The sequence below is a fragment of the Calypte anna genome, unplaced genomic scaffold (assembly GCF_003957555.1).
Source record: "Calypte anna isolate BGI_N300 unplaced genomic scaffold, bCalAnn1_v1.p scaffold_211_arrow_ctg1, whole genome shotgun sequence".
In the NCBI taxonomy this organism is placed as follows: domain Eukaryota; kingdom Metazoa; phylum Chordata; class Aves; order Apodiformes; family Trochilidae; genus Calypte; species Calypte anna.
In genome coordinates this window covers 26,913-46,586 of record NW_022045483.1, presented here as the reverse complement: position 1 = coordinate 46,586, position 19,674 = coordinate 26,913, and the positions used below count along the sequence as shown (strand labels likewise).

The 19,674-nt window shown below is 47.2% G+C and overlaps 1 protein-coding gene across 9 annotated transcripts in view; it reads left to right on the top strand.

The window, feature by feature from the left end:
- The window catches only part of BRD4 (bromodomain containing 4), a 35,725-nt gene that overhangs the window by 7,090 nt on the left and 8,961 nt on the right, over positions 1-19,674 (top strand). For 7 of the 9 annotated variants that reach the window (XR_003988894.1, XM_030468667.1, XM_030468663.1 and 4 more), the window contains exons 2-13: positions 3,927-4,022; positions 4,775-4,891; positions 5,919-6,237; positions 6,547-6,684; positions 6,870-7,002; positions 8,344-8,627; positions 9,102-9,461; positions 11,321-11,449; positions 12,533-12,742; positions 13,299-13,498; positions 14,090-14,391; positions 16,382-16,492. Coding sequence is in view for 8 of the 9 variants with exons in the window: in XM_030468667.1 (XP_030324527.1) it covers positions 4,872-4,891; positions 5,919-6,237; positions 6,547-6,684; positions 6,870-7,002; positions 8,344-8,627; positions 9,102-9,461; positions 11,321-11,449; positions 12,533-12,742; positions 13,299-13,498; positions 14,090-14,391; positions 16,382-16,492 (2,206 nt within the window). In the remaining variant the exon portion in view is untranslated. The remainder of the gene's footprint in view (positions 1-3,926; positions 4,023-4,774; positions 4,892-5,918; positions 6,238-6,546; positions 6,685-6,869; positions 7,003-8,343; positions 8,628-9,101; positions 9,462-11,320; positions 11,450-12,532; positions 12,743-13,298; positions 13,499-14,089; positions 14,392-16,381; positions 16,493-19,674) is intronic. The other 2 variants (XM_030468669.1, XM_030468666.1) reach the window with 1 other exon arrangement.

Genomic DNA, 19,674 nt, shown 5'->3' with positions numbered 1-19,674 from the left:
GAGCTCCAGCTTTCCTGAGACCCTCTGGAATTTCCTAAACTACTTGAAAACAGCGATTTTCCCTCTTTTTACATCCAAACTCTTTGGTTTGGACGAGGCTAATTTGAAAGGAACAATTTCTAGGAACTTGGTGGGGTGGTTTCTTTGGCTGGCAAGTCTTGATTACTAAAAAAATCCATAAAACATGAATTCTTCTGTGATTCCTTTTTTTTTCCTTTCCTTTTCTCTCCGAGTAGCTGTGCCTGGGTCAGGAAATCTCTTCCCTGCTTTGGAAATCTTTTCCCGGGCTGGTTTATCCAGTTATTCCAGGCTGATGGGATGGCAGCTGTGGGGGCAGGGGCCGACCTGGCAGGGTTGATGATGAAATTCCCAGCAGTTCCAATTTGAAAATACCCCGGGATCACAGCTGCCGAGGTGGAAATGAAGTCAGTCTCCTTACAAAAGCTCTTTTTACCTCCTCTTCCTCCTGACAACATCTTGGGATCAGCAGAGTTTGGACAAAAGACACTGATTTTCTTGGAAGAATCTGGATTTGAGGTGTAATCTGCCTCTGGAGTAGGGATTTGTCCTGCTCCTGCTTGCTCCTCAGTAATACTGTGTGTTTGTAGGAACTGGGGTTTTGTAGGCATCGAGGTTTGGGATCCAACTGTCTCTAATTTATTTTTTTTTTTTTGGGAGTGGAACTGTAATAAATCCCATTTGGAGAACCCTGCTGCAGGTTTGGAGGGAGCTCAGAGCTCAAGCAGGGTTTTCCCTGAGTCTTTTGAACTCTGCCTGCTGCCAAATGGGTCCTGATTCTCCACTTCAGAGAGGAAATCAGGAGGAATTGATGTAAATCAGTTTTAAATCATTTACCCTAATCCTTGGAGTCCAAATGCTCTGGGCTCTCCCCTCATCCCCTTCCTGATCCCAAGGAATATCTGTTCCACCAAAGCTGATGCAGGAGATCAGCTCTGCCAGCAGCAAAACCACCACCAGGATCAGTCACCATCCAGGGTTCTGGGATGTTTCCCTGCTTGTAGGATTTGGGTGATAAAACATTCCTATTTATCTGCTGGAATAAGAGCAGCAGGAATGGCTGGGGAGCAAAACCTCAGATTTCTGCCCTTGCTGCCCCTGGTGCAGTCATTTCTCCAAGCCCAGAGTTTGATACCAGCTGGGGGAGGATGGGGATTAGAGTGCAAAGGTTGCTCAAAGGTTGCACCAGGTGTTTGTGCTTGTTTTTTTTTTATTTTTATTTGAATTTGTAGCTAGATTTCCAGCACCTTCGCTCTGTGCACCGACCTCCCATCAAACACCACCATGGGACACCCTGTACCCAACCTCTCTCTCTGGTTTGGGGAGCTCAGGATGAGTTGAGCAAGGGGTGGAAGAAATAAACACTGAAAATTGAGTTTGAGCTTCACTGCCAGCTCGAAACAGAACCTCCCTCTTGGTTTGGATGTATTTAAGGAGATAATTCCCAACTTTATGCTGCTCCCAGCCCCCCCGGCAGGATCCTCTCCTACTGAGTTGGGTGTAATTAGAGTTAATTTGGGCACAATCCAGTTCTGGAGAGCAGCAAAGGGGAAAAGGTGTGGGGTTGCACTGCAGGACAAAGTTTGAGCTCTTTTTGTTTTTATTTTTTGCTTCTGAAGTGGTGCTTTCTACTTCTGAACAGGCACATGCTCACGCTATGGTGGGGAAAAGGAGGAGAAAGGGAGAAAAGGGGGTGGGGGGGGAAGATTAATTTGGCTGGAAAAACCATAATAAAGTGATAAAACAGTGAAAAGGGGGGAAAAAAAGAGCAATTTGGCTGGAAAAGCCATAATAAAAGTGATAAAAAGACAAGGCAGCGGGGTCTGTTTGTAGAACAAAGGTAGCAAAGAGCCTTTTCCTGCTTCTCCTTGTCTGGGTTTGGGGTTGGAATCTGTCCTGGACAGAAGAATTCCCTGTAAAAACCTTCTCAGGTTACAAGAAAAACAAGATGAGGTTTCCAGCTGGGCCTGACCTTGTGCCTGCCAAGGGCTCTGTGTTTGCAGAGCTGCCCATTGCTCTCCTGGGCCAAGGGGGAAATTCCAACTCTTTCCAGAGCCTGAGGAGTTAAAAAGGTGAATTTTCAGGGCACTTTTGGTGTCCTCTGACTGCCCCGGGGAGGCACAGCTGGCTGGGAGGAATGTCTCCTTCACAGACAGTGTTGGGAGCTGGTTTTTTGGGGGGGATAAGTGAGGAAAAAAAAGAGTGTAGAAACCTCCAAATGGGATATCTCCTGAGGTTCACCCAAATCTGAGTGTCTTGAAGAAGAGGGACTTGGAAGAGGGGGGGGGATGGAGCTTGAGGAGTTGTCCCGGAATGAATGGGGGAGGTGGAGACCTTGATGGGAGAAATCCAGAACTTTCCCTCTTTGTGGATCTGAAGCTGAGGGAGCAGTGAGCCTAAATCTGCTTTTTTGCAACCAAATTCATCACCTTGGAGTAACAAGGGGTTGTTGGACTTTCCTCTGGGAGTTGGAATCTCCTCTACATGTGGGCTGAACTCTTTTTCCCAGACTTTTTTCCTCCTGAGGGGAAACTTTAGGTGTGACCTGGATGGATTTACAGCCACTAAATCAGTTTCAAACCAGAGCTTCCGGGTGAGGAAAGCACCAAAACGATTTTTGGGTTGGATGGCATCAGATTTGTGCTGCTGGAAAACAGGGGAAGGGATTTTAGTGGAAAAGAGAAGAATGTTGGACCAGCACTCCAATAATTCTGTCAGTAGAGCTGAGATACTCCGAAGATTAAGGTTAATCATGTTAGGTACATGCTTGGGGGATAAAATCTTCTGTGTGGTGGGGATTAAATCCAATTGGATTTTCCTGGTGTCTGAGAGCACCCGGAGTGGCTGTCACTCCTCTGGGGATGTGTCAAGAGCCATCAGCCTCAGCAGAATTGGAGAAAAAACCTCCTCTGAAATCCAGAACTTTGCCAGGGGGATGTTCTGCTCCTTCAGCAAAGAGAAAAATGCTGAGTTGGGGGAATTTTCCTCCCCAGGTGCCACTTTCTGAAGAGCTTCAGCTGCCTCCAAGCTCCTGAGCTGGAGTGGGAGGAGCCAGAGATGAAAACAAATTCCATCTTGAAAGAAAAAAAAAAAGTAGAAGGAAAAAAAAAGGAAAAGAAAGTAGGAAATCAAGAAGAAAATCAACCCAAATTTGAGCTGGAATTGGGTTTATGTTATCAGGCTTTGTGTTTGAGGTTTCTTGTGGATTTACCCACCCCTAGGGTCATCTCTGAGAAGAAAGCATTTACCAAACTGCTGCTGGGGGAGGAGGAGTCCTTTGGCTTTTGTGTACATCATTCTGTGCTGAAATCCCTTTGTTTTGGGGGGAAAAAGTGGCACCTTGCTCCATCCTGTCCCTGCAAATGAAATGGAAAGATTCTTTTGGAATAGTTCTTGGCTCTTAACGTGGTTCTGAGGGGCATCTCATGAGCAGTGGTGGTTGTGGTCATCACCTTCAAGATTGTCTTAGCAGCAGGAGCTTAAATTTTGTGTTTGGTGCTTTATTTTAAGGTGATTTATTTAAGATGATTTATTTGAAGGTGGGGTGTGGGTGTTGCTGTGCTTGCCTGGGGGCTTGGGATGGCTTTGAGGCCTCTCCTGAGCCTGGTTTGGAGGAGCCTACAGCTGGACAGGAGTTGGGCTTAAAGTCTGGGCTGGAAAACCCTTTTTGAGTAATCCAGAGCTTATTCTTGGTGTTTGTGATGTTGAAGGAGGGGACCTCTGTTGGGTGCTGGTTGGCTCAAACCATTTTGCTCAGTATCTTTAAATTTGGAAGCATGAACAAGTTGCCTCATGACCCCGTGGTCTCAAAGCTCTTCACCCATCCACTCTGTGAGGTTTTTGGGGTTTTTTTTCCCCATCATCAAAGGTTTTGGGTTTCAACTCACATCCTTTTCTTTTCCTTCCAGATCTTTCTTTCAATAGTAGCTTCCAAAATGAAGGTCAGAGGGTTCAGCTGGTGAAGAAGAACCAAACCACCTCAAAAAGGGCAACTCCAATTTCAGGTAATTATCCCAAATCTCACTCCTGGGCCCAGAAGTGTGCAATTTGTGGCTGATTTAAAACATTTGGGGGGTCACTAAGGGGGTTTTTTTGGTGTCACTGGTGTGAAGTGGATGTAAAGCAGGGCTGGGAGAATGACTTCAGCTGTGGCTGAGCTCCACTCCTTGTCCTGAAGTGCTTTGGAATAATTTGTGCCCAAGTTGCAGCCAGAGATGGATTTACCACCAGGTGTTTGCAAGTGGAGAGTTTCATGAACTTCAGTAGGGCTGGATCAGACTTAATTGTCCTGCTGCTTCATTAGCTGCAGGATTTAAACTGGTTTTACCAAGGAAAACTGATTCCTGCAGGGAAAACCAGAGGCAGGAGCAGCAGAGAGCCCAGGTGAGAGTGTGAGATGAGATGCTGAAATACTTCCCCTTTTCCTTCAAAACCAAAATGATTCCATGGCTTCCTCTTGTGGCTGGCTCGGTGTTAAGAGGGAGCAGAAGGAAATGGTTCAGCCACAGCCCTTGGAAGGCTGAGTTTCTGGAAGGAGCTGGCCCTAAAAGTGGGAAAACATCTGGGAAAAACTAAAACCACTGGTGCTGGTTCCTCAGTTTTCCCCTCAGTGTGGTCACAGGTGTCTGGAGCCTCCCTTTGCTTTACTGGACTCTTGGTAGCTGATAAATTAGATCTGATGATTGGAGGTAGCCTTGATTTCTGCTGCCTTGGGTTGATGATTAATTCAGATTAATTGCTTTGTTTCTTCCATCAGATCCAGTATCTAAAGGCATTTGTGCCTGGAGCCACGGAAGATAGATGGACAAGCCAAGCAACTTCTGACTCGGCATCATTTTCTGGGGCAAAATTCTATGGCAATGTATCCTACAAGGTAATGGAGCCCCTTGCAGGGGGTAAAGAGGATTCCTTTGTTAAGGACTGTTTCTCCAGAGTTTACCTTTAATGCCCAACATTGAGGGATTGGCACAGCCCCAAGCAAAATTCAAGGAATTCTACAAGAGAGGGAAATCCAGATTGCCTCCCCAGCACTGTTGGGTTTGAATTAAATCTCCAACAAGGAGGGGAAAAAAGCCAGGAGGAAAAAACAAACAGCAGAAAGGGCTTTTTTTTCCCCAGGTTTCTGGTCTTTAGAATGATACTTAAATTAGCTACTTAAAGATTCTTGATCTAAATAATCCACCTAAGTTTTCTACCCAAAGATCTACCTGGATCAGCTACCTAAACATCAGCAACCTGAAGATGGAGCTGCCTAGAAATAATCCAACTACTTTACCTGAATCAGCTACCTACAAATGATCCCTTTCTGTAGTGAAGTTGATCATCTACCAAAAGCAGATTTTCTGGGTGAAATGGGGCTCTGGCCACCCTGTGGTTCATCTGAAGTGGAGCGTGGCAGTTCCACATTCACCTAAATGTCAGACTTTGGCATGAAATTTGGGTTAGCTGCTCTGTGGGGAGAAGTGGGGGGCTCAGAGTTGGCCAACACCAACTTCTCAACCCTGGAGCTGAATCTGGGGCCTGTGGAGAGCGAGCAGAGTTTTGTTTGTGCTGTTTGTGGCAGCAAAAGTTCTTCATGGAGGACGAGGGAGTCCTTGCCGACCAGATTAGGTGAGACCAGGGGTAAAACTCCCAATCTTTGAGGAGCAGAGAGGGTGTTGGCATGGAAGAGATGGCAGATTGCCTCGGAATCTCCTCTCCTACCCTGGAATGCAGAGTGCTGATGTCACAGCTCTGGGATTTCTAGGGCCAACCCAACGCTGCCGCTTGGAAGAGCAGAAGCCGAGGTCTGGCTGCTCGAGGTGGTCTTGGAAGAGCAAGGGGCTGGTTTCTTATTAAGCTGAGGCCTTGTACCAAAACCCTGAGGCTGATGTGACCTCCTCTCCCTTCTCATTCCACAGGGTGTCTGGTGAGGAATGCAATGGGATCAATAACATGTCGGCGGAGAGCGGCCCTGGAACGAGACTGAGGAATTTGCCAGTGGTGGGGGATGGACTGGAAGCCACCCAAATGTCTACGACACAGTCACAGGCTCAACCCCAACAGGGCAGTGCTGTAGGTGTTAATCCCCCTCCTCCAGAGACCTCCAACCCCAACAAACCCAAGCGACAGACCAACCAACTGCAGTATCTGCTCAAAGTGGTGCTCAAGACCCTATGGAAGCACCAGTTTGCGTGGCCTTTCCAGCAGCCCGTCGACGCTGTCAAGCTGAACCTCCCTGTGAGTAGAAGTTTTGAGACCAAACCAGGGTTCTTGAGACACTTTGGGTTTGACCCCTGGAATCCCAGAATCCACCTTCAGCCATTGGACTCCATCAATGGTCTGCCAGTTGGGCTTGGATGATCTTAAGGGTCTTTCCACCTTCTAGAAAAAGATTAAGCTCTACAACTTCCTCTTTTCTCCCAAGTGACTCAGTTTGGCAGCTGAGTATCTCCTGGGCTTGGAAGGTCTCACTGAGGCGGGTCCAGGAGGAGGAATTCCAGTCCTTCAGTTTGACCAATGTTTTATTTCTTTCTTCTCCCTTTGCAGGATTATTATAAGATAATTAAAACTCCGATGGATATGGGAACAATAAAGAAGCGCTTGGAGAATAATTACTACTGGAATGCCCAAGAATGTATCCAGGATTTTAACACGATGTTTACAAACTGCTACATCTACAATAAGGTACAAAAAGTTCCCAGAAAAACAAAATCCCTTTGGGATAGTCCTTCCACTGCTCCACAAGGGAAACAGCAACACTAAGGAGGGTGAAAATACAAAGTCACCTCTGGAAATACTTCCAGAATTAAGTTGGGGTAAACATTTCCATGCATACTTCCCCTAATTTAGCCTCTCTCTCTTTCCTCCAGCCAGGGGATGACATAGTCTTAATGGCAGAAGCTCTAGAAAAGCTTTTCCTGCAGAAAATCTCCGAGATGACCCAGGAGGAGACGGAAATCGTCATCGCCCAGACGAAAGGAAGAGGACGCGCACGGAAAGAAGGTCTGAGCCTGGCTCCTGCCCTCATCTTTGTGCAGCAGCTTGACTTCCAGCTCTGGTTTCATCCTGGATTAGCCAGGGTGTTTAATTGGAGTGTTAATTAAACCCAGCCATGGTTCCTTGGGCTTGGCTGTGGTCATCGGTGGTTTCAGCACCTTGATTCATTGTGTGGAGTCTGCAGAGGGGGTGGGAGGGAGGGAGGGCAAGAAGGACCTCTCTGTGGCTTCTGGGCATTGTTTTGGGGAGGAGGAGGGATGTTGGGGACAGAGTTGGCAGTAAATAACAGCACCACTGGTGAAGTGTTTTGGCTTTTAAAAACCTGAAAGTGTTGATGTTTCTGAGCTGAGATGATCACAGGAGATTTAGGTTGGAGGAGACCTCCACAGTCATTGAGTCCAACCTTTTACCAACATCATCATCTAACTAATAAACCATCTCCTTAAGGACCAGATCCAAATGCCTCCAGGGATGGTGACTCTGCCACTGTCCTGGGCCATTCCTGACAACCCACTGAGTAAAAAAAATATTTCCTAACGTCAGCCCAAACCTCCCCTGGTGCAGCTGCCATCCATTTCCTCTGCTCCTGCCACAGTTCACTCAGGAGAAGAGGCTGATGAAACAGCCCCAGGGTAAACTCCATCTGGGCAGAAGTTTCACAGCAGTTTCCATCAGTGACCCCACGCTGGGTCAGGGAAGTGTCAGTGGAATTCCAGAGGAACCGTGGTAAAGTCAAAGCAGGAGCAGCTCCAGCCAGGAGGTGACTTCCTCAGGGCCATAAGGAGGTCCAAGGACTGAGATCCAACCTTGTCTCCCAACCTCTGTGGTTGAAATGGCTTCTTGGAGGACCTCACTCTCCAAGTTTTTCCCTCAGACGTTAACAGTTGTGATCACTTAAGTCAGTAAAAATTAAAGACTCTCTTGTTGAGCCCAAAATTGTTCCCAAAGTTAGAGCCTGCCCAGCTGGGGCTCCACAGGGATGATAGTCAAGGAAAAAGGGCAGGCAGGAGAAGAGGCCCTCACCTCCTCGCCCTGCCTGCCAGTGTGAGGGGCCAGGGAAGGGGGGGACACCTTTGGGCTGCCCATGGTCTATTTCTGGAGGGGGTTTGGCACATTTCAGTCCAGAGTTTCTTCACCATTTCACCTCCTGAGCCATAAAAAAAACCCCAGTGAAAAAAAAGCTTTGGGAAGAGTTGTCCCCGAGGGGACTGGACAGGCAAGTTACTAATTAATTACCTCACAAAGAACAGTTCTTTAGGAGCTGTTAATTGGGTTGTTTGTTTGTTTTGTTTTGTTTTTTCCCCCTGTTAATTAACATCTGAAAAGAAAACCCTTCCCTCTTGACAGTGACATCCAAACCCGGCTCATCCACGGTACCCAACGCCACCCAAGCCTCTTCCCCGGCGCAGACGCCGGCGCCGCAGCAGAACCTCCAGGGGGTGCAAACGACTCATTCCTTCCCTTCTGTCACCCCCGACCTCATCGTCCAGACCCCGGTGATGACCATGGTGCCTCCTCAACCTCCTGTGACGGCTCCCCCGGCCCCACAGGCCCCGGCGCCGCCGGCCCCGGCTCCCCAACCCATCCAACCTCACCCTCCCGTCATCCCCACCCCAGCCCAGCCCGTGAAGGTGAGTCCCTCGTTAACACCTTCAGTTTCTCTTCACCCTGTAGAAGAGCTGCAGCTGATGAGGTGGTCACCCAATGCTTGGCTGCTGGAGTCACACTTTGGGCCAAAAACTGATGATTTGAGAACTTGGTGCTGTTAGATGGGATGAATTCCACCCAAGTCGGCGTGGAAACCACTGTTGGTTTTCTTAAAACCATCTTCCCTTGAGCTTTACGTGACTCCATGTAGCTCCATTTTCCAGAAGAAAATCTGTGCTTGCAGGGGTGACCCAGGGCCTTGGCTTTGTCTGGTGCAGCAGAGGAAAATCCTGTAGGAATTTCTGTAGAGATCAGAACAGCTCAACACTACAGCAAGACTTTTGGAAGGGCTTCAACGTCCTTCTAGTGTTGCCACCAGGCTTGAGTCCCTGGTGAGGGCTCAGCTCTCCCAAGACTCACTCCTCAAAGTAATTTTCTTTTGGTTGCTCCATTTCTAGACAAAAAAAGGGGTGAAGAGGAAAGCAGACACCACAACCCCAACGACCATCGACCCGATTCACGACTCCTCATCGCTCCCTGCTGAACCCAAATCCACCAAACTGGGACCTCGGCGGGAAAGCAGCCGCCCGGTGAAGCCTCCAAAGAAGGATGTTCCAGACTCTCAACAACACGTGGTAGAAAAGAGCAGTAAAATATCCGAGCAGTTAAAATACTGCAGTGGGATCATCAAAGAAATGTTTGCCAAGAAACACGCTGCCTACGCCTGGCCCTTCTACAAACCTGTGGATGTGGAAGCACTGGGACTGCACGATTATTGTGATATCATTAAACATCCCATGGATCTGAGCACAATCAAAGTAAGCTCAGCTCTGGAGGAGGAAGGGGGGAGGTCGGGCTCCGAGCAGGAAAAAAGAGGGATCTTCTCCTCGGGTGTCTGCCCAGATGTATTTTGGCCATAGGTTCCTACTCCATCCAGTCTCTTTTCTCCTCTTGCTGTTATCTTGGGGCAAACAAAACATTTTGATGTCTTTCCACGAGGGCTCTCAGGAAACTCTGGCATGGTTTTGGGTTTTTTAAGAGAAAATTGCCATTCCTGTCTAAATCTTAGCCTTTGAAAGGCCCAGGAGGTGTCCTCAGAGAGCACAGATCAGAGGAATTGGGGCATTTGGTTTAAACCTGCCCTGTTCTCAAGTTCTTTGGAAGTAAAGACCAATCTTCCTGAAGTTGTCTGTTTAAATCACACCTCTCTTCAGTGCAGGGAGATCCCTCTCATCTCAGAATGCTTCGTTGTAAAGAGCTGACTGCTCACCCATGTTGCCCCTCAGAACATGAATTCTTTCATTTCATTGCCCCTCAGAACACCAGTTTGTTACTGGTGTTGTTAAAAAGCAGTTGCCCATCTTTGTTTCCCCTTGAAATGTTAATTCATGGTTTAGAAGTCCTAAGTTTTTCATTAGAGAACCTGAATTCCTTGTTTCATGTTTTAACTTTTATTTATCAAGCATTAAATCCTTAGTCAGAAGTCTCTGCTGTCCACCCAACCTGGGTCTGCCTTGGAAACCCTTTTTGAACTGCTCCTCACCAAGGTCACACCTAGGCCAAAGCCACTGAGCATCATGGCTCTTCCTCATCCCCCTGGATTGGACCTGTAGGATCTTTTTGGGCCAAACCTTGAGGGGATGATGAATTAAATTCTAGGATTCCTCCTCTGGACCAAGCATCAGGTCTTGCTTGTCCATGGCTGCCTGGCAGGGCTGCAGGACTTGAGGATCCCCTTGGCACATGAGTGTTCTGCAGCTTCCAGTTGTCCAGACTTCTTTTCCTGAGGGAAAAGGAGGAGACATGGAGCTTCTCTTGGCTCAGCTGGTGTTGCCATGCATTCAGAGGAATGTTGGGATGGATCAGCTCCAGGGTCAGCTCCAGCATCCAGGTTCCACCTGAACCAGTCCTCCCAGCTCCACTTAGGCCTGGGACAGGACCCATGCAGCAGCTCTTTGTCCTCCTAGGCTGGAGAGCCAGGCATTAGAGACACCACCATGGTTCCTGGAGGAAGAGTGAGTGGTTGGGAGTAGATCAGAGAGTTGTATCAACAGATGGCATCCTCTTCCATTGTTGGGTGAAGGAGCAGCCTGGTGGCCTCTGTCCCTCTGCCATAAAACCACTTCTTGAGATGTTCCTTCTAGGGGAAAGTTATGAGGAAAGGCCCCACCATATTCTTCTTCAAATGTGTGTTCTTGGGTGCTCAAGGAGGTTCAGGTAGAGCCAGAGTTCATCCTTGTGGCCTCCAGCACCACGTTCCCCTTGGGTTCCTCAGCTGAACCCCAGAGCTGGGGGTGACCTCGTGGCAGTGGCTTGGAGAGTCCTCAACGTCATTGAGCATGGCCAGTCAGCTCTTGAGTTTTTATAGATGGGCTGCATTCCTTCATTTAACTTTCCTTCGTTTAGCATTCCTTCATTACTGTTCTTTTCACCAAAATCAGGCTTGCTTTTGAACAATTTTTCCTTCCTTCCACCAAAATTCACCCTTCTTTTGACCAGAAGTCATTCTCACAACCAAACCCAATGGGGAGAAAACGGGTACACAAAACCCACAGGCACCACGGGGTGAATGAGTTCATAATTTACTGACTTCACCAACATCGTGGTGTTGCACTCTTCACAACAGAGAGTTTTGTTGGGGTTTTTTTGTTTGTTTGTTTGTTTTTTTCCTTTCCAGTCCAAACTGGAGAACCGGGAGTACCGGGACGCTCAGGAATTCGCGGCGGACGTGCGGTTGATGTTCTCCAACTGCTACAAGTACAACCCCGCTGACCACGAGGTGGTGGCCATGGCACGGAAGCTGCAGGTAAGGGCACTCTTTGCCACCTCAGTTTTCCAGAATTTTCCCAAGCCTTGGTGTCACGTTGCTTTGAAATAACCCAGAAACCCTGGATCGGTGGATAAGGGTGACAAAAACGTGTAGTTTTAGCTCTGGAAGTGATCCAAGGCTGCAGTTTGCTTCTTTCAACTCTTGGTTTTGTTTAATTAGTGGTTTTTTGTGTCCTCTGACTTCTGATAAGGAAGTCGTCAACATCACTGAGCATCAGCCACAATCCTTCATTTGACCAAAATTAGTCGTTCTTCTGGCCAATTAGTCCTTTTTTTCACCCAAGTCATTCTTTTTACCAGTTACTCTTTCTTTTGACCAAAACTATTGATTCATTTGACCCCCTCATTGGTCATTCTTTTGAACAAAGTTATTCCAGTGTTGGGATAAACTGAATCTGTAGAGAGGAAGGATCCAAAATGTCAGTTTTTCTCCCAAAAGCACCTTGAAGAGAAAATGAGTGACAGTGCTGCTTTAATTACCTCTTCTGTCAGCCCCAGGGTGAAAATGTCTGCTCTCTGCTCCTTCCCTAAGGGTTTGTAATTAATTAATTACCTGCCAAAGCAGCTCCAGGGGCCCTCTTTAAAACCTTCATGGTTGATGCCAACCCAAGGGACAGGGGAGTCCCCAGATCCACCCAGATGCTGCAAAGATGCCTCGACCCTATCCAGAAATATTTTTTTCTTAAGCTTTGGGTACTGATGTGTCAGGGGGTCCTTCCCACCAGCAGTTGGATCACCTTCTGGGAGTTGTCAGTGGTCTTACGTGCTCCCCAAGGAGCTCAGAAATAAGTGCCTGACTTAAAACCACCTAAAACCAAGGGAAATTCAGGCCTTACTTGGAAGAGCTGCAAGAAAAAGGTATTTCTGCCTACAAATGTTTTCCAAAAGTCTCTTCTATGGACTTGGTGCTCTGAGGAAATCCTCTTGTCTGCCAGATCCAGTGTGTTGATTTCTGAGGTAGGGAGCACCCCAGAGGCCACAACCACCTTGGTGTTTCCCAACTTTTCCAAACCTTACCTCGTTTTGTGGTTTTTTGGTTGTTTTTCTCGTGCGTTTCCAGGACGTCTTCGAGATGCGCTTCGCCAAGATGCCGGATGAGCCGGAAGAACCCATGATTCCAGCTTCTTCTCCTGTGGTGGTGCCACCTCCCACCAAGGTGGCTCCCCCCTCTTCCAGTGACAGCAGCAGTGACAGCTCCTCTGACAGTGACAGCTCCTCAGATGACTCTGAGGAGGAGCGGGCGCAGCGTTTGGCCGAGCTCCAGGAGCAGGTACCGCGCCCGGGGGGATGGAGTGGGGTTCTCCAACACCTCCCCTGCCTTTAGTTTGGTGGCCTCTGGGACTTCTAACTTGGAGGGGCTCAAAGCCACAGACATTCTGGCACGAAAACCTTTGTTTTTGATTATTTCCCTCCCAAACCCATCCTTGAAAACAGAATCACAGAATGTTTTAGGTTGGAAGAGTCCTCTGAGATCATCCAGTCTGACACTAGAAGTGCAGTGGTCCATAACTACTAAACCATGTTCCTAAGGACCATTCCCAAAACCTTTCCCTGTTTTTTTTTCCCCTGATCATTTCCTTTCTGGAGTTACCAAACCTCCAAGCATACTTCTCCTCTCTGTCCTCATCCATTCAGCCCAAACTGAGCCTTTTCAGAGTGCCCAGTACTTTGGTTTTGAGGTCACAGTTTGACCAGAGGTAAAGAAACCCACTTTGTGAGTAGGAGAAAATAAAAGTGTTGAGTGGTTGTGAAAAATGTTAATTAATGTGGAAGAGGAGAAGGTGCTGGGCAGAATGTCTTGATCTGTGTGTGTGTCTGCCTCTCAGCTTAAAGCCGTGCATGAACAGCTTGCAGCCCTGTCCCAGCCCCAGCAGAACAAACCAAAGAAAAAAGAGAAAGACAAGAAGGAGAAGAAGAAGGAGAAGCACAAAAAGAAGGAGGAGCTGGAAGACGCCAAGAAAATCAAAGCCAAGGAGCCACCACCCAAGAAAGCCAAGAAAAGCAACAGCAACACCAGTACCTCCAGGTCAGTCCTGGAGTTCCTCTCTTTTACAACACTTTGGGGGATGGATTTCCCATTTTGCTCATTAAATAGACACAGGATTCCTTAGGAGCAGCATCCAGAGGCTCAACCTTGGGTTTGGCTTCAGTTTTGGGGGTTCCTGCTGCTGGGAACACAGGGTTGAGCCCAACCTTGGGTGCTTCAGGAGAGGCTGAGCCCAACCTTGGGTGCTTCAGGAGAGGTTGAGCCCAACCTTGGGTGCTTCAGGAGAGGTTGAGCCCAACCTTGGGTGCTTCAGGAGAGGTTGAGCCCAACCTTGGGTGCTTCAGGAGAGGTTGAGCCCAACCTTGGGTGCTTCAGGAGAGGTTGAGCCCAACCTTGGGTGCTTCAGGAGAGGTTGAGCTCAGCTTTGTGTGGGTTGAGCTCAGCTTTCTGCTTCCCAGCCTGGTGGTTGAGCTCTAAATTCAAGGTGTAAAAGGAAAAGACATTCATTTCCAGGATGGAAAAAGAAAAATACTGAAACAGGAGGGAATTTATCACCTCAAAGAGGTACAACCCAATTGGCTGCTTTGGGGTTAGTCTGGTCTACAACAATATTTTCTGCTTCTTCCTAAGTAGTAAGAAGGAACCTGTGATGGTGAAGAACAGCAAACCCCCCCCAACCTACGAGTCAGAGGAGGAGGAGAAGTGCAAGCCCATGTCCTATGAGGAGAAGAGGCAGCTGAGCCTGGACATTAACAAACTCCCAGGGGAGAAGCTGGGAAGGGTTGTCCACATTATCCAATCCAGAGAACCTTCCCTCAAAAACTCCAACCCTGATGAGATTGAGATTGACTTTGAGACACTGAAACCTTCCACCCTGAGGGAGCTGGAGAGATACGTCACCTCCTGCCTGCGGAAGAAGAGGAAACCTCAAGGTACCTTTTCAACCCCAAACCTCTTCTTTTTCTCCTCATTTCCAGCAATAATTCCCTTCAAACAGGTCAGAAAAAAAGCTGGGGGCAGGGCTCAGTCCCCTTGTCCACTCAGAGAAGATTTTCTTTCATTAACATACACACTTAACCCCTGCCACAGGTCTGGTGGCACTGACATGGGGCAGCTGATCCCCAAATTCCCTCAGATTTCATTCCAACTAAGAGCTGTCAGGGACTCATTGCAGTTCAGAATTTATTAAGCCCAATAATGACCTTTCTGACAAGCAGCAGAGCTCTGATTTGGGGCAGGTAGTTGTCTGGTTTAATCTATTTTTATCTTTTTTAATCTAATTTTATCTGGTTTAATATAATTCATATTTAAAGATATATATGTATATTTTAATATACCTTTGTTCCAAAATATCCTCCCTGTTTTAATCTACTTAGATACATTTTCTCTTCTTTAATATTATAATCTATTTGAAATGTATTTTAAGTCTCTTTTTTCTCCCTTTGTTATGTTGTTCCATTGAAATCCCCAGTTTTATTTTAACACCCTTAAAAAATCTGTGCTAGAGTAAATATCCAGACTTACACTGACTGAGGATCAGCAAAACATTTTTTTTACTTAAATCACCTGCAGCAAAAGGAGAAGTGAGAGAGGAAAGAGAGAATTTAAAGGTAAACTCTCAATTTCCCGTGGCCGAGGGATAACGAGTCTTGCCCAGGATGTTTCCAAGTGGAAAATCATCCTGGAATATTTCCATCTCCTTCTGTACCCTTGCAAAACTTTTAGATATTTATTTATCTTTTTTTTCAGAGGTCTCATAACAGGCTCAGTGCCTCCACAGCTCCCAGGCTGCTGCTTCCATTTAATTATCATTGGAGTTATTAAAAACTTCACCATTTTACAATTTGCTGCTGCCCCCTTGAGAGCTAGCAGCTACCAAAAAACCCAAAAAAACCTGAACTTTGAGCTTCAGGGGGTTCAGTCCCTGTGGGACAGTGACACAAGGGGACACCATCAATGGTCACAGACCCCTGTGGGGTTCAGCCCCTCGGGGTGGTGACAGAGGGTGAACCCCACGATGGCCCCAAAGCTCCTGCTGGCTCCAGGCATGGGAGTAACGTGGGACTCGGGCTCAGCTCAAGCCTTGGGCAGCTCCTAGAATCATAAAATCACAGAATCACCTGGGCTGGAAGGGACCTCAGAGATCATCAGCTCCAACCCTTGATCCACTCCCCCCGTGGTTCCCAGCCCATGGCACTCAGTGCCACATCCAGGCTCTTTGGAAAGATCTCCAGACACGGAGAATCCACTACTTCCCTGGGCAGCCCATTCCAATGCCTGATCACCCTCTCCAGAAAGAAATTCTTTCTCATCTCCAACCTAAACCTCCCCTGGCACAACTTGAGACCCTGCCCTCTTGTCTTGCTGAGAGTTGCCTGGGAAAAGAGCCCAACCCCCCCCTGGCTCCAACCTCCTTTCAGGGAGTTGCAGAGAGTGATGAGGTCTCCCCTGAGCCTCCTCTTCTCCAGCCTCAACACCCCCAGCTCCCTCAGCCCTTCCTCACAGGAATTCTGCTGGATCCCTTCACAGCCTCCTTGCTCTTCTCTGGACCTGCTCCAGCACCTCAAGCTCCTTCCTGAGCTGAGGGGCCCAGAACTGGACACAGGACTCAAGCTGTGGCCTCCCCAGAGCTGAGCACAGGGGCAGAATCCCTTCCCTGGACCTGCTGGCCACGCTGTTCCTGAGGCAGCCCAGGATGCCATTGGCCTTCTTGGCCACCTGGGCACACTGCTGGCTCATGGTCACCTTCCTGGCAATCCAGACTCCCAGGTCCCTTTCTGCCACTCTGTGCCCAGCCTGGAGCTCCCCATGGGGTTGTTGTGGCCAAAGTGCAGGACCTGGCACTTGGAATGTTGAACCTCATCCTCTGCATCCCCCAGGCTGTGCATTGCCCTTTCCTGATGGCCCTTTCTCTCCTTGCAGTGGAGAAGGTGGATGTCATTGCTGGCTCCTCCAAGATGAAGGGGTTTTCCTCCTCCGAGTCGGAGAGCACCAGCGAGTCCAGCTCCTCCGACAGCGAAGATTCAGAAACAGGTTAGATGCAGCTTCTTTAACAACTCAGTCCTAGACCTGGTTTCTGTATAAATAAATATGTTTTCAGTCCTGGCTCGGTCTTTTTAATTATTTTCTTGGCTTTTTTTTTTTTTTTTTTTACTTTTTTACTTTTTTTTTTTTTTTGCTTTTATAATCTCTGTAGTGATAAACTTCCCTCCCTCAGCCCTCTGACATCTTTCAGTTGCCCCTTTCTGGGGCTCAGCACAGGAGCAGTGTTGTCTCTGGTGGTTCTTAAGCCTCTGATCCAGGGGTTTTTTAGGAGCTTGTTGATTTCTGTGGTGGACTTAAACTTGGGAGCCATGGTGCCTCTTTGCTTAATGCCCTAGGTTGGTATTTTTAGCATATTGCTGTGTTTTTCACTCAAAGGAGAAGTGTAAAACATTGTTGCCACAGAGGGTGGAAAGAGTTTTTTTCTTTTTTATTTTAAGGCATCAAGCTGCTGGCAAGGAAAAAAGGATTTCAAATGAAATTCCATTTAAATCTTCATTTCAAATGAAAACTTCAGAATGCTGACTCCTCTTTCATGCCTCATTCATTTGAGCTGAAATGAAGTTCATCTCATTTCTTAATTCTGCTCTCCTTGCAATTCCCTCCTTGGATTTCAGGGAGCAAAGCTTGTGCTGTCACTTCAAGCTGCTTTTTCCTTGGAGCCACTGGCTCAGTGTGGACTCAGGAGGGTTGAGCTGGGCTTATCCCAGCCCTTCAGTCAATGTGTGCATCTCCAGAGGGCTGGGAAGTGGGGGGCAGAGTAATCTGGATTGATTTTCCTAGCTGGGTTGGGTGTGTAGGGTCAAGAGCACTGAAAAAAAAAAAAGCAATCCAAAAAGCAAAGATTTACCCCAAAAAACCAAAGGATTGGTCAGACTCCCCTTGAGCCAGAGATGCTTTCCAGCAATCCTCCCCTCGTTAGGAGTTGCTTTGTTTGGGCTAAGCCTGAAGTCTGTTGTCTTTTCATCTCTTCAATATATTTTTAATACAATTTGGTGCTTTTTTTGCTTATTGGAGATGAAGAGGTTTTTGTGGAGTGTTTGATGTTGAGCATTCAGAAAATTAACTGATTTGGTAAATAACTTGAGTAGTTGGTGGATAATCAGCCTAAATGTTGCTTTGGCTTGATGAGAGGGGGGAAGTAAATCTGCTGCCTTTCTGCTCTGAAATTTGATCCAGTTTCTCTTTATTTCTGTCAAGCTCCTGATCACATCAACCAAAATAACCTGGAGGGACTGATTTATCCCAACCCCCCTTATCCCATCACACTCATCTTGGCCAACCCCATCTCCTGCCAAAGCCAGAGCCTTCATCCCAGCATCCCATTCCCAAGCAGAACCAATCCCATAAAATTCCTCTGCTAAACCCATCACCTATAAATGCCCAAAGTTCCCTTTTATTTAAAATTCTCTCTTTTTTTTTTTTTTTTTTTTCTGTCTCCCCATCCCTGCCAAGTTGTTGATCCTCAGCTGGATCCTTGACCAGGTTTTTTCTTCTGGATGATGGTTTTCTTCAGGGATCCCTCTTGGAGCATCATGATGGGGGGTCCTAGGTGTGAGGTGGGAATTTTCAGGATGCATTTATGCCAAATCCTTCTTGTTTCAACCTATAAAGGCACCAAAAACCTCTCTGTGCCACTCACTCTGGCAAAACCAGTTCCTAAACCATTTTTTCCTCTTTCCAAGAAAACAGATGGTGAAAACCCTTGGATGCAGGGATTTGCCCTGGATCCTGCAGATCTTCATCCCAGTTTTGGCAACACTTTAAGAGGGTTTAAGGCCTTCAGAGATGGTTTGACCTTTTAAAGGCATTTTAACATACCTGAATACCTTTGAAGGTGTTTTGACAGCTTTTAAGACCTTTTTAAAACATATTAAAATGTCTCAAGACCTTTTTAAGATGGTTTAAGGCCAATATAGGACCTTCAGAGATGGTTTATGACCTTTAAAAGCCCTTCTGAGAGCTTTTAAAGACATTTTCAGGTGTTTTCAAAACCTTTTAACATTCCTTAGAACATTTTAAGAGATCTTAACACCTTTTCAAGACCATCTCAGATGTTCATTTCTTGGCACCATGTGTTGTCCTGTTAATTCCTGAGTAAAATATCCTTTTCCAGGAGGTTAAATCCATGGCTGCCCCCTCTCTGACACAAGTGGAGAATTAGGTTTTCAACATTTGCTGGTGAAGTTTCAGATTTGCCCTCTCATTTTTAATAAGCCTTGACACCTTAGCAGTCTCAGTTTCTGTTAGTGAGGTTTTTGTGGCTGTGCAGTGGGGTTGCTTTGTGCTTGTGATTTGAAGATCAATGGCAAACATCAGTCATGTGGATAATATTTTTTTACCTCGATTTTTTTGGTCTCCTGCATTTAAAAACAACCAAACAAAAATGAGGCAGTTCATCCTGACAAGTCTGAGCAGGCACAGGCACGAGGAAATTAGAAGTTAGAATTAATGGTGGTTAATTGGAGTCCTGTTTTCTCTTTCGAGAGTGATTTCTGCTGCTGGGTGGTGGCTCCCTCGAGCTGCACTTTAGCTTTTTACTTTTAAAAACTGTATTTATTTCCATCTCACCTACTTGAATCCCATGGCAGCTCCGTGCAGCTGGCAGTGAAGCACTTCATGAAATCAGGGAGGGTTTTGTTGCCCCAAATCTGCTGAAAACTCTTGAAAATAGGAGGGAGGAAAACGATTATTATTCCAGCTTTGAGCTTTGGGCTCTGGTTGGTTCTTGGGCAACTTCAAACCTCCAAAACTCCCTCTTGATGGAAGGAGACTTCAGTTCTTGGTCTTTCTGGAAGGTGAGCTCACTCCCAGCATCCACTCAAAGCCCTGGATACGTATCCAGAGCTGTGGATGCCCAGGAATGCCCATTTGGAGCTGTGGATATCCATCAGCAGGAGCCATGGATGCCCATCTGGAGCCACAGACTTCCATCTGAAACTGGAATTTCCCCACCAGGGATGCCAGCTGAGATCCACAGATGTCCACCTGGAGCCACAGACACCCATCCAAATCCATGGACACTCATCCAGAACCACGGATGCCCATCCAAACCCATGACCACCCAAGCCTGGCATCACAGTGCTCCAAGGAATCCCATCTCCTTTTCCCAACACCCCACTGGCATCTTAATCCCCATCTTGCTCTTCACTGCATCCCCAGATCCCAGCATC